The sequence below is a fragment of the Labrus mixtus genome, chromosome 21, assembly GCF_963584025.1.
Source record: "Labrus mixtus chromosome 21, fLabMix1.1, whole genome shotgun sequence".
Classification (NCBI taxonomy): domain Eukaryota; kingdom Metazoa; phylum Chordata; class Actinopteri; order Labriformes; family Labridae; genus Labrus; species Labrus mixtus.
In genome coordinates, this window is record NC_083632.1 from 11417771 (window position 1) to 11431933 (window position 14163).

Below are 14163 nucleotides of genomic sequence, written 5' to 3' on the forward strand. Positions count from 1 at the left end.
TAACTAACAGTATGTAGCAGGGGGAATAAACGAGAGCAATTTTAAAATATAAGCGATGAGAAACTATTTAAACATCGACATATTTCCTCAACGTTATCGAGGTAACTCCAGCAGTAGTTAATGTACTGTAACATATTATTCTCGACATCCGTGTGTTATAACAAAGGTTAAGCCGAGGTTGTTGGGTAACCTGTGTTGCGTTTATTTTGCTCCAAATGTCAAAAAAGGATGACTCTGAAAATGACATTTGGGATTATAAACCACTTGAGAAGAAAAAGAAGAGACACGAATCACCGTCTTCGTCTGCAGCTGTCACTAAAAGAAGATGCACAGTCAAAAAACCCTCCAAGAAAGACATTTCTGTCCCTGTCAAGTCACCTGACATGACAAACAGGACAGCTGAAAGTACTTTTAATAAGGGACATAGCAGTGGAGAAGTGAATAATCCTCCTGGAGATAACGTGTGTACAGACATTGCAGCTGAGGGATCATCATCTGGAGACTTCTGCCCCATGTGTCAGATGCCCTTTTCCATTCTGGTGGTTCAGACTCAGAGATGGCATGTTGCTGAATGTCTGGACACCTCCAGGGACAATTGCAAAGGTACAGACACCCGTTCTACTTTAAGTACTTTGACTGACACGCTTGAAGCTAAACAAGATTAGGTTCCTCTTCAATTCCTTGTAAACAACATAGAGCATCTAAATCAGACACCTCTCATCAAATCATCTACGTGTTTCTTAACCCTCTGGACTCTATCCTGGCCATTTGTGGCCACTTCACTTTCTGTTTTTTTCAACCATTTTAGCTGTGTTAATGCATTTGGGCTGAAATTTCTCAAGGGTCTGGACTTTTGCCTGATATTTAAATTTTCAACTTCAGCACTTTAAATATATCAAAAATATACTGTATACATCAAATACTACCTCTTGGCTCTATCGTGGCCACTTTTGGCCCATTGACACCCATTCAAACCACATGTTTTCATTCCTTGTTATTTACAGTATAAAATAATACCATTTTGGTAAAATGGCTTTTATTATAAACTCAACACTTGGAATTTGTAGTTTTTAATGTTTTTTACCAGATTATGTTATTTATTCATTTTTGGCCAAGGGAGCAATTTCATGTAATATTCTTAGTTTCCAGTAGGGGCGTATGATGGCTTACTGCACTCCAATGGAGCAAATTAATTACACAATTTTGACGTAGGTGTGATCATAAGGATGTCAGTTAATGATTTGTGTCTGTGCATGAAAAAAAATATGTGTGTGCAGCACAAATATGTATTAGCAAGATAGAGTTAAATAAATGATGATGTATTTCTGTTGATGCAGGCAGTTTCCCAGGCACACTTGGCTTTGATGCACGTGTTGAAAGCACCTTTAGCTTTTTTCTTTTCATGAAGGTATTCATGTGCTACGTGACATGTACGATAAGTAATGGGTTGTGTCCCAAATCACTCACTCATCCCCTACTCCCTACTCACTATATAGTGAGTTATATGTAGTGGATAATATATATATATATATATATATATATATATATATATATATAATTATTATATAATGCACTTATTTAGCAAACTTTCAAAGCATTTCGGACACTAGTCACTCACTCACCGGCCGTTAACTGTGACATCATTGTTGTATAACTGGTGTAGCTTAACTCCAGTCAATGATCAATAATAAAATGTATTATCATGAAACTATTGGTTTAGGACACCTTACAGATAGAGTGCTTGGGAAAGGAGCACAGTGTACTATTTTCAGTATTGTTAACCACAGTTTTCTGCAACTAGCGCATTAGCTTTATCTTTTGGAAGATTCCACCCATGGGAAATAAGTGCATAGACAGAGTCCACAACTGAAGCCATAAACAGGCAAGCAAACAAATCCCTCAATAATTAGACTTACTGTGACAGCCACAGATACAATCCATAAAAGTTGGGACATTGAGGAAAATGTAAATAGAATGATTTTGAAAATGTAGGCTAACACTATTTGATTGAAAAAATAGCCCAATGAAAACAACTCAAATCTTGAAATTGACAACAATTATTGTTTTTTGGAATATTTCATGCCCATTTTGAATTTGATGCCAGCGACTTATTTCAAAAGGTTTGGACAGAGTCATGTTTACCTCTCTGTTGAACGCCAACCACTAGCTCCAGCTGTGGAGAGTGTTTCTGCAAGGACCACTCTACAGTGGTTTGCACATCCTGCCGCTCTTGAGAATGCACACACACACGCACGCATGTACACACAAATACTCATTGAAACACACTTTTCAGAAAATCAACTGTTGATAGTAGAAAATAATCTTATGCTGTATTTTTATAGCATTTTGTAAAAACAAAGAATATGTTTTTCGCCTCTAACACGCCAAGTTTTTGTCTTTTTAGTCAGTGCTCAAAAGAAGTAATAATGCAAAATATATATATAATCTTTGTCACTGTTACTGGTACTGACCTGCAATGATCATTAAAACAAATTTGGTTGCATCAATGTTATGTGAAAAAATTACAACTTTCTCTCTTTTTCCCTGGAAAGTTAGTGGTAATATGTAATCTAACTGGTATTTAAAGGGTTAAAATTCTGGAATTTATTACATTTTTGACTTTCATGTTCAGCAAAGCAAAGCAAATTTTAAAAAATCAAGTGGTGAAAGTGGACAAATCCTTTAATATATATACATTTTATAGCGTTTTCAGAATGTAAATAAGAGGTGGCCACTTTTGGCCACGAACAAGCTGAGAGGGTTTTTTTCTGTTTTTCTGTCACTGCACAAAAAATTAGTGATGCATAAAAATCATTGGTACTGCTAATTATTGACATACATTTAGCTGCAATGATGGTTAAAAAATTATCAGGTAGCATGTATTATTTGGTAAAAAATTGTGATTTTACGCTTTTCTCCCTTTCTACATCATTAGCATATTGTGATCTAACAGGCAAATTCTGAATTTGAATGAAATTTTGGTTTTCACGACAAGGACTGAAGCAAATTTAAAAAATCAAGTGGTGAAAGTGGACAAATCCTTTAATAAAAAATATTTTTATAGCATTTTGCAAATGTAAACAAGAGGTGGCCACTTTTGGCCACGAACAAGCTGAGAGGGAGTTTTTCTGTTTTTCTGTCACTGCACAAAGAATAAAAATGCATTGAAATCACTGTTGCTGTTAATAAGTTACATACCTCAGACTGTGCTACTATATATATAAGAAATACCAGTAGCATTGAGAATATATAAAATTGTCAACGTTGAGGTTGTTTTCCAACAGGTGCATTGTACAAATGTAAGGGTTAAAAATGAAGTAATGGATATTTTATACTTTATGACAAGCACTGATATTAGTATAAAACATTATGCAGTAAAAGTAGCAAAATACATACAAAATCTAAAAGATTACTGAATCAGTCTGTTAGTGGCCATTTTTGGCCACGAACAAGCTGAGAGGGTAGTAAAAAGGAATGGGGGGTAGCAGTTTTGTACCAGTAATGATGGTTTACTTCAGGTACAGGGTACCCAAAAGGGGTCTTTCAGGTCTGAAATTGAATAGTCTCAAAGTATGACCTTAAAAGTCTTGAGTAACCTCCTACATTTGCCAGTCTTAAACCTTGAGCATCTTGGGGGTACCCTCAGGTAATGAATAATGTCAAGGCATCTAGAAATGTTTGTTTTTTATCCTCAACTACTTTAATTTCATGCCCCTTTTCAATCTGAGTTATATGTTTATCTGTTTACACAGAATGTCCAGATGGCCTCCAGTGCTCCTCCACCATTCCAAACCATTACAAGAAATTTAACCACACACTCCTGGCTCACAGTCGTGCAAACAGTGACACATCACTCCTCAGTCTGTCCCAGCAGGCAGAGACAAGCCTCAGTGTTCTCCCAGGAATTATCAAACAGAACGAGGGTGGCTTTATTTTAGAGTCTTCTCAGGACAGTGTTCTCAGTCTTTCTGCTCTGTCAAATCGTAGTATCTCCCCTATCAATAACCATCCTGGAACACCTCCGTCTAGACGTACAAATGGCCTTCTGCTCCTGCGCTCACCGGGCCCCGAGGATTTTAAGAAAAAGAAAGGCTGGTCCAGCTTAACAAAAAGCCAAAAGTCTCTCAGTTCTTCCCAGGAAAGTAAAGCAGAGCTTTCATCCACCCCTGTCAAGTCAGAGAGTGGATCACAAGCTTGTGAACATTTACCTGAACGTGAACCTTTCCTTGATATTGATGATTATATATCTTATTCTCCACTTTCTGAGTTCCCTGCAGAGACTGATGACAACACTAGCGAATGTAAAAAATCCCTTTTTAATGATAAAACATCTCAAAATGAGACTGAAAACTCGGGGGATCTTTTCAGTGACGATTTCTCAAGTGAAGACGAGCTCCTCACTCAATTCATCGACCATTTGGAATCTAAAAATGAGCAGGTAAAGGAACCGTCCTCCTTAAACACACAGCTGGAATCAGTTAACTCATTATCACCGACCAATCAGCTTGCTGCTTCTGCTTTCACATGTGAAAAAGTAACTCCCCGTGAATCCACCAGTGCCATCAAGAGTTGCATTCAGTCTCCACAAAGTATTGTTTTAGATAGACTGAGAGAAACTATTTGCAGCTCAGATAACCTGCATTTAAAAAACTTGAATAACATCGGTGTTCAGTCGGAACAAGTGCCTTCATCACAAGCGGCCGGTGTGCAAACGTCTCAAAGCATGCCGCCTCAAAAGGACCTCAGCAAGGCAGGTCAGGCCTCCGGTCTGAAGCAGACGGACATCGGAGTGTTTTTTGGCCTCAAACCCCTGAAGGAGAAGAAGAAGGAGGCGGCTGAGAGTGGACCAGACGGACTCAACACAAACTCTGTTCCACTACCCGAAGGACGGAGTCGACAGAGGAGAGACAGAAAAAGTAAGACAGACGCATCTGCAGGCACCTCACATGCTGTAGACAATGAGAATGCAGGGGAGGCTCAGGGAGAAGCAGGGAGAGGAAGGAGAGGAGGATGGAGAGGAGGATGGCGAGGAAGGTGGAACAGAGTGAACGCTGATGGAGAAGTCGAGCAGCCACGTTGTCCTTTCTACAAGAAAATTTCAGGTGAGAAAGTGAAAAACTTGCCCGGCAAAAAACATAACAATGCATAGTTGTATTATTATTATAATCTTTTTTACAATTGAGGTCTAGAGACATAAAGCGATAACACTCCATCCACAAAACCTCCTGTTACTTTATGAATTCTAAATTTTACATTAAACCAGATGTTTAAATGTGCTCCTTTTATATTTTTGGGTGCTATTGCTGCGTAAAATGGAACGTTTGTGTGTTTTTATGAATTTTCTTTTTTTTGTTAATGTGTTTTCTCAGGAACAAAGTTTGCAATAGACGCTTTTAACTACGGAGACATTCCGGGTATCACTGCCTACTTCCTGACACATTTCCACTCAGACCACTACGGAGGGCTGACCAAGAAATCCACATTTCCAATCTACTGTAACAAAGTGAGTCTGGATATATCTGTCTCGTACTGAATGTGTGTCTTGTAGTGACTTCAGCTCCTGTTTACAAGTTCTTTTTTATTCGCTGATTTCTTTGTTTATTTTGCTGATGACAGAATATATAAAAGAGCAACAGAAGAGTAAAACAAGAAGAAGCCAGAGTTAGCGTAAAGCTAAAGATTTATACCGTTGTCCATAGATCGGCCAAAAAACACTATAATGATATACAGATTCATATCCAGTCAAGTGAAGAAAAAAGTCAACGATGGTGTTTTTTTAACCCAGATTTCATGTTACTCCACCACTGAACTAAATCAGTATCCTCCATAAACTGGCCTCCTTTCGTTTGCATACAGCAAAAGGAAGGACAATGGTGTCACTTTTGATATGTCTGCCTTTTTGAAAGCTAAACACAGAGCCTGCTCGTCCTTGAATACTAACGAAGGGATCACTCTTTGAAGGTGCTACAGGCCCCTTTTTTTTTTTTTTCCACAATCCTATTATTTGCACCTCCCTTAAAAAGCTTTCCCACTGCTCTCTAATGTAGAGTTTATACAGTGAATGCCTGAATGCCCCAGTTATCTCACTGCTGTGCATAGAGTCAGGGTAATGAAAAATACCTCACAAGGGGGGGGGGGGCGCTTTGAGTACCAATTTCAAGACTTTTGTGTTTTTGACACAAATTTGAACAAAAACAGATCTATAAAAACTAGTTTAGTTTTTGTCTCAGTTGGTCCTTTATTTGATAACATCATCGCTGTTGTATATGTGCAAATGTTGCAACAAAATGTGTGTGACTATATATTTAAAAAGAAATATATATATATATATATATATATAAGGTCTATAAGCAAACAAGTATACATGTTTGTTTTCCAGCATATTATAATAATATAATTAGCTTCATTCAGATAAGTGGTGGAACAAAATGTGGACACAGCAATATATCGTCGTCCTGACTCATGAGATACAAATAGTGATTGCAGGTGCAAAATATAGATTTAATTGCTCATGATGGATTAACGTTGGGTGTTTGTAACCTAACAATGAGTAAGGTCTGTACAAATAAAGACTGATTGAATGATTTGAAATAACGACGATCTAGAGAGACTTCGCTGACAATGGGACTCACCACGTCACTACTACATGACTTCTCACAGTGGTGTTTATGACATGAGGGTAACATGAGCAGACGTTAGTTGGCCCAAAAAAAATGTGAACGGCGAAATAAAAGACGAGCACAGCAGGATATTGTCTGACAGGATAAGAGCTGAAATCTTGCTCTTTAGCATTTTTGGAGTCATTCTGTAGTCTTCAGTTAATCAGGCATTGTGATGTATCATTATGTGATTGGTTTGCAATTGTACTGTGAGTTTCCCTGCGATTCCTGCCACAAATACAGATATTGCAAAAATATTGTGTCTAACATCAAAACAGCCGAAGACATACACTGAGTGTCTAGAAAGAGTCTAGATATAATGTAGGTTCTCCTGTCAAATGGGTCGGGATTCATCACAGCTGAGTGAGTGTTCTCTTGGGGCGACAACTAAAAACAGAATTGCAAGTACTGATTTGGACTCCGTTGGGGTTTGTTTATTTGGTGGGTCTCACACATTCAATTTTGATCTTAGGTGGGTCATAGCCTGTTTGACCAGAATCTCAGAGGAAATCAGATTTTAGGGGTTTTATTTTGGGGAATCACTCAAATCAACAACAACATATTGTAATCTTAATTACAAACCAGGACTTCGTTCCCCAGCTCCAGCACCCACACTTAACCTCATGTTGCTCCCGCTGCTTCGTGAGAGGAGTGTGAAAGTGTATGAATGGGATTAGCTAATACTGATGGACTCTATACATAGCAGCCTCTACCATCAAGTGTGTGGATGGGTTTGTGTGACCTGCAGTGTAAAAGCGCTTTGAGTAGTCAGACGACTAGAAAAGTGCTAAACAAGCTCTAGTCCATTTACCATTGACTGATGCCGCATCACTGTATGTAAATAACCCACACAGATTGACTGACAGTTGCCTCTCCTGTCAGATTACAGGGAACCTGGTGAAGAGCAAACTGAAGGTGGCAGAGCAGTACGTCCACATCCTCCCCATGAACACCAAGGTCACTGTGGAGGGAGTCAAGGTCATCCTCCTGGAAGCCAACCAGTGAGTCAACACCCAGCCCTCAATATATTCCACAGATCTGCTCTTTCGGGGCCATACTGTTTGCCATAGGAGTGCTTCATTTGAATTATGATGAGGTTGTTTGAGCAGCCACTGGGCCATATTGTTCAAAGGTAATCTGATTGGATCGTATTGGATCAAGTCTTGAAATTGATTTGTTCAAAAGACATAAAACGGTTTCTAAGATCAGGTCCTCTACTCTTGTTTTTTCTATCCTGATAAAACCTCCAATCTTACTCAAAACGTTAGAGTAGGATTAAGATAACTTTGATTTAAAAAAAATCTGGATAATCCTGATCCCAGCAGAGGGCTGGATAACAGGAACAAAGTGTAAGAAAACTTTTAAGAAGGTCAAACGATGCAAAGGAAATGCTGATACATGAGAGTTATTTATGTTAATATCTTGCCCTTGAATTGCTGAATCACTCAGTATAAGGTTTAGACGAAACCTTTCACCAAATAGCTGTGGTTATCAAACTGTAAGTTTTCAACTTTGAGCAGCTTTCAGGTTGTGTGAACGTTGGCGCCCCCTGTGGACAAACTGTGTAGTCCTCAGAAAAGTCTGTATCTGGTTAAGGTTGATGCTGTCCAGTTTTTCTTTGAAAAAATGGGACAAAAGTGAGATGGATAACCTGACCCTGGATAGGAACATTTTGATTTCCATATCTACATCGTTCTTCTACAGATTGAACATTTAAGACAACTTTGAAATTTGGTTTTTAGGTTCATAGATTTGATGACTGGTTTACAGAGTCTGTTAGGAAACCATTATTATGAAAAGTTTAAAACTGGCATGGACACTGGAGCAGATTGAATTCTAGTACAATGTCTTGACACATTTTAACTTTAACTAACTACAACCACAAGCAAACAAACAAGACTGTTAATTTTATTATATACTAATATTCTTTATTCTTTGTAAATTTTTAACAGGCGATTTCTCAGTTAAACTTTTTTCTGCACAAGCCTTTATTTTAAAGTCAAATTATAAAAGCTCTGATTGGAAGTTAAAATAATAGTAATACCTTGAATAATTTATCACACGTCCCTCCTCAACAGTTAGATCTTCTCAGATTATTCTAGATCAGTGATACTCAACCCGAGGCTCTCGAGCCACATGTGGCGGGGACTAGTTGTGGCTCTTTTAGGTCCTACTTAGATCCTATATCTGCAGAGTCCCTCTAAGAAAAAGCTAAAGACCCAGCTCTTTCATGAATACCTACTAACTTAATGATGATGGTCTCCATATTATTGATGATGATGATGATGGTTGTGACGATGGTTTTTGTTTGATAACGACGACTTATAAGATGGTTTCTATACTGATTAGAGCTCTCAAGAACTGCCGTCAATGTTGTGCTTTACTTCTGTGCAATGCCTGTCAGCACCTGTGTGTCCAATCGGACTCAAAGCTGATCGTTTGCTCTTACTGACATTGTTCCCTTTTTTCTAGATCCTTGCTTGTGTTGTACTTACTCTCTCATATCATGTATCCAGCTCCTCACTTGGTCTGCGTCTCTATTTTCAGTTGTCCAGGAGCTGCCATGCTGCTGTTCTTCCTGTCTGATGGACAGACAGTCCTCCACACTGGAGACTTCAGAGCCGATCCCTCGATGGAGACGTACCCCGAGCTGCTCAGCTGCAGGGTTCAGACGCTCTACCTGGACACCACGTTAGTACCTGTCTGCTTCCTCTCATTCACACTGAATGAACCAGTGAGGTTAACACAGAGGATTAACGGTTATATTGCATGTGTGTGTGTGTGTGTGTGTGTGACCTTTGTGGGTTTTTTATTGTTTATATTCCTCTCCTCAGCCAATGTGGATCAGTGTTCACTATAATGTGAACACTTGGTTTTCTGTCCATGTCCTCAGCTCTCTGAAGCAAAGAACCCTGAGGGAACTCAGATTCTCACTCTCAGCTCTCTTCTCCTTACAGCTACTGCAGCCCTGAGTACACTTTCCCCAAACAACAAGAAGTCATCAACTTTGCTGCCAACACAGCGTTCGAGTTGGTGACGCTCAACCCACGAACACTTGTGGTGTGTGGGTCCTACTCGATAGGGAAAGAGAAGGTCTTTCTGGGTGAGTTTTTGTGTCAGGATTATTCTCACAGTCTTGTATCATAAGAAATATCTTATATTTGCAACATCGTCTCAACTTGAACCGGCGACCCTCCGGTTCCAGGCCCAAATCCCTACAGACTGAGCTACTGCCGCTGCTGCCTGTGTGGCCTTTGTGGGTTTTTAATAATGATGATATGATGATGACTCCACAAAACGTATTGGGAAAATGTCTGGACATTGACATGGCAATATAAAAATTTCATCATGATAATGTCATGAAGAAAAGCATCACCGCCACCACAATCCATGTGACTTGTGTCTAAACCTTATTGTACAAAGAGCCGTCTGTATCCTTGCATCAGTCCGGACCTTTCCCTCCTGTTTAAAGGTCACTGAAACGGGAGCAGACTTGAGGATTAGTTTGCTTTGAGAAAAGAGAAATCTCGATCTGTTGTTGTCCTCATGGTCGCTGTTCCTCTTTCGGTGTAGTGCAGTAATCTGAAGCAATGATGTCCTCACAGGAAGCGAACAACATGCATTCATCCTGTAATCAAGTTTAAATCTGCATGAGACTGACTCAAGGAAAAACTACAGCCAACTTTAATATCTGTAGAACTGTACTCATCTTAGTTGAGTTTTTAATTGAAGTATTTTTTTAACACAACAAAAACTGTCTACCCTGTGTTTGGTTTGAAGCATAATACAAATCAACTGAATCCTGAATGAATGAACACATAGTTAGCGCAGGATAATGACGGGATCAGTAACGGGTCTGAAAATGAAGAGGCTGGATTTCGCACACAGACGGTGTTCTGTTTTATTCGCAGCTCTGGCAGAAGTCCTGGGCTCCAAAGTGTGTCTCTCTCGAGACAAATACAACACCATGTGCTGTCTGGAGTCGGAGCAGGTTAGACAACATATAACCACTGACTGGAAGGCGGCACAGGTCCACGTGCTACCCATGATGCAACTCAACTTCAATGTAGGTGCAGCGGCCTCTTTTTCCCCCGTCAACTGATCTGAAAAGAACAGAACAAATGTCTTTTTTGAGAGTATATCTTGGAAACAAAGTATATATTTAGCTTATTTAAGTATATTTGTATTTGACTCTGATTTGTATTCTGCACATGGTTAATTCAGAAGCAGTCATGGGCCCTAGGTCAGGGGATGCAATTATTAGGAATTGCTTATTGTGTTGGCGAAGCACAAAATTTCCCTCGAGGGACTAAAGCATTAAATTCTCCATCTGTATAATCCCAGATAAAAACGGAAGTTGGTTTGTTTTTTAAGCATCACTTGAAACAGAGAGGCTGACCGGATGATGATTTAGACTGTTTAGGTTTTGAATTAAGAGCTCTGTTTTTGGGTCTTTCTGCAAAGAAAGCTTTGATAACGTGTACAGTCACCTGTAAACAAGAGTGCTATCAATATTTATTTTGGGAGTTCAATGAACACATTGAGCTGCTTGATTTGGTAGCAGCCGTGTGTAATCATGATAAATACTACTTCAATTCCTTCCTAAAATCTGACAAACTGTAAGTTCATTTCTAATTGCCATTTCTCCCTGTTGCCTTTATCTCGTCTCCAGAAACTGCGGGATTACCTGGCCCGCTTTTCTTCACTGTACGATCAGCTGGTGGCCTTCAAGCCCACAGGTTGGACCTTCAGCAAGCAGGTGGACTCGGTGGAAGATATTCAGCCTGAGATCAGCGGCAACATCTCTATCTACGGTACAAAATCATCCTTTTTCAATGACATGTAAAGTGTCCCCTTCACTAACACTGCAAACACTTGATCACAAGAGCAGCATCTTTCTCCTAACAAAAAGTTGACTGTTAATCTCATTGCTGTATCGAGCCTGCAGTGCCCTCTATTGGCAGATATAGTCGATGTTTAGTAGTCTATCATACGGCAGTGGAACATGACGTGTCATGCTCTTCCCTGACTCGCTCCTTATATTGTTCTCGGCACGTGGCAACATTGATGCTGAATTAAGTATCTCAGCTAGATCTGAATAAAGACACGGCACACATACAATCTTTTGAGGGATGAAGGGATGACCAAATAAAGAGGGAAGCAGCTTCTAGAACAACCAAAAGATGTCTGCTTTTCTACTTGGAAAAAAAATCAAAAGTTATTTGATAGCTGTAATATCTGAGCGGGTTAGCGCCAGTCTTTGTTGTTAGACTTCACCCTTGTCTGATTGATTCTCTCGTGCTTTATAGACAGATGGCTTCTTTCCTCCTGTTATTTCAAATCAGCTCTGTTCTCACTGCTTGATGGTCCTTTAAAAGTGAAAATAGAAAGAAAAAGAAATTGAAGGAATGAGCGACAAAAAATAAAGCTGCTTGAGAAAATCAAAAGTTCACGTTTTCATTCATGCTCATCAGTCTTTTCAGTATGGTTAGATAGAAGCCTACATTTTACGGCCACCTCTCTGTCGTCCTAACAGGAATCCCGTACAGTGAACACAGCGGCTTTCTGGAGTTGAAACGTTTTGTCCAGTGGCTTCAGCCCCTCAAGATCATCCCGACCGTCAACGTGGGCAGCTGGGCGAGCAGGAAGGCCATGGAGAGGCGCTTCAGTGAGTGGCTGACGGAAACTAAAGCTAACCTTTGACTTTTACACATAAAACCTCAAGATCACCTCTAAATACTTGAAATGCTGCTAAATATGAACACTACTTTTTTTTACCTCTTTGATTGAAGAAGCTTGCTTTAAAATATGGAGCAATGGGTTATGATGAAGCAGGTGAACATGAAATACTTCCAGTGTTATTATGAAAGGTTATATACATGCTGTGGTCCACTTTATTATAAAGGTTTTTCATGAACCATTAGACCAGGGTCATCAAAGTATTACACATACCGTGGGAGCTGATGTGTCACTGCCTGTTGTACCTCCAATAAGTGCTGCTTAAAACTGTGCAAATTCCTAATTATCTGTAAAGTATTTTAAATGTAAATAAATGTTTAAAACATTATTTTAACACATCTCCCACTTTGTCTTTGTCTGCAACATTAACCTGTTCATGTCAAGAAAAACCCTGATGTATTATAAAGTTACGATATGAACAGAGGAAGATGGTGAATGGTATTTCAAAAGCCTTATGTGGACATTCATACCTTGTATTTACTCTGTTTTTCATAAAACTGAGTAATTTCGTTGTTTTTTTATTTTTTTCTCTCCCCAATATCGGTATCGGTCCCAAAATTTCCTTATCGTCCCAGGCCCTACTTTTAAAACGAGATTCAGACTTATTTGTCACAAGATAACAAGCTAATTCTACCATTTAAACTGATTTGTTTATCTCATAAAGCGGCGAGATAACAACACTAGTTCTCTCATGATAACTGGATCATTTTCTGGACATCAGGCTGGTCACTCTAATAGACCAGACCCCGACATGCCACGCTGCCATTACCCACACTGATGAGGTGAGTTAGGCCTTTTTCTGTTTGTCTTGTGCTTTTGCAGATTTAGGGATATGAGATAAATTCAAGGTCTCGAGAAAAAAAAACAAGAAATGACTCGTTATCACGGGAAAAGAGTAAATGGAATGTTTAGATGTATGTCTGCTTAGGGCCCCTTAAGGAACAGACACAAGTGTAGATTGATTTTATTTTTTAAGAGGAGATGAGGATCAAAGTGAGCTTTAGAGAGAGAGATATGTGAACACAAAGACATACTGTATATAACTTTATAGCTATGTGTGTGCTTGTGTGTATATATCTTCAGATTTTAAAGAGAGATGAGATCAAGCTGAGCTTTATAGATGAATAAATATAGAGAAGGTGGGAAAGCAGGCAGAGAGAGAGAGAGAGAGACTGAGATGTACGGAAAGAGATGAGATTCAATATTAGCTTATTCTTCTTTAAAAATGTAAAAACAGAACTTAGTGGAACTCAGGGTTATAATATCAGCAATTGAAGATGACACCTCCGCCATTCAAATCTTTTTTTTTTTATTGACGAATGTGTAAGAAAAGCACTGAACTCTCCTCAGGCAGTTTAAAGAAGTAAGAATCGCTGTTCTGTGGTGGCTCTAAAAAGGTCAAAGTGTCTGGCAGAGTGCTGTCGGATCCGTCAGCGGTTTATCTCTGAGGCAGCAGAGACTGAGCTCTCTGAATCTTTATCTCTGTGGAACTGGCTTTTACGCAGAGACACAGCTTGATCTCTTCTTTTATGTAGAACAACTTCAACTTATCCCATCTGCCTGAGCAGCGTGTTCTCACTCAGAGGCCAGAGGGAGCAGGATGTTTGTGATACAATCTGAGTCTACACATTGAAAATGTTTTTTTTTCTGTAGAATCCAGCAATATATATATGCCAGGGTGTGCAGCCACTGTAGTACAAGTTGTACAATGTCATTTCCTTTTTATTTGCTCTTCCATACAGTATATGTAAACCTGCAGCTTGAT

The 14163-nt window shown here is 39.3% G+C and overlaps 1 protein-coding gene across 1 annotated transcript; it reads left to right on the top strand.

Annotated features, from left to right (window-relative positions):
- Window positions 1–49: 49 nt before the first annotated feature.
- On the top strand, window positions 50–12732 carry dclre1a (DNA cross-link repair 1A (PSO2 homolog, S. cerevisiae)). Its single transcript, XM_061028316.1, has 9 exons — window positions 50–603; window positions 3753–5102; window positions 5370–5503; window positions 7542–7660; window positions 9207–9350; window positions 9617–9762; window positions 10571–10725; window positions 11332–11473; window positions 12196–12732. The coding sequence occupies exons 1-9, from the start codon at window positions 216–218 to the stop codon at window positions 12360–12362; spliced, it is 2745 nt and encodes a 914-aa protein (XP_060884299.1). The 5' UTR covers window positions 50–215; the 3' UTR covers window positions 12363–12732.
- Window positions 12733–14163: the final 1431 nt, after the last annotated feature.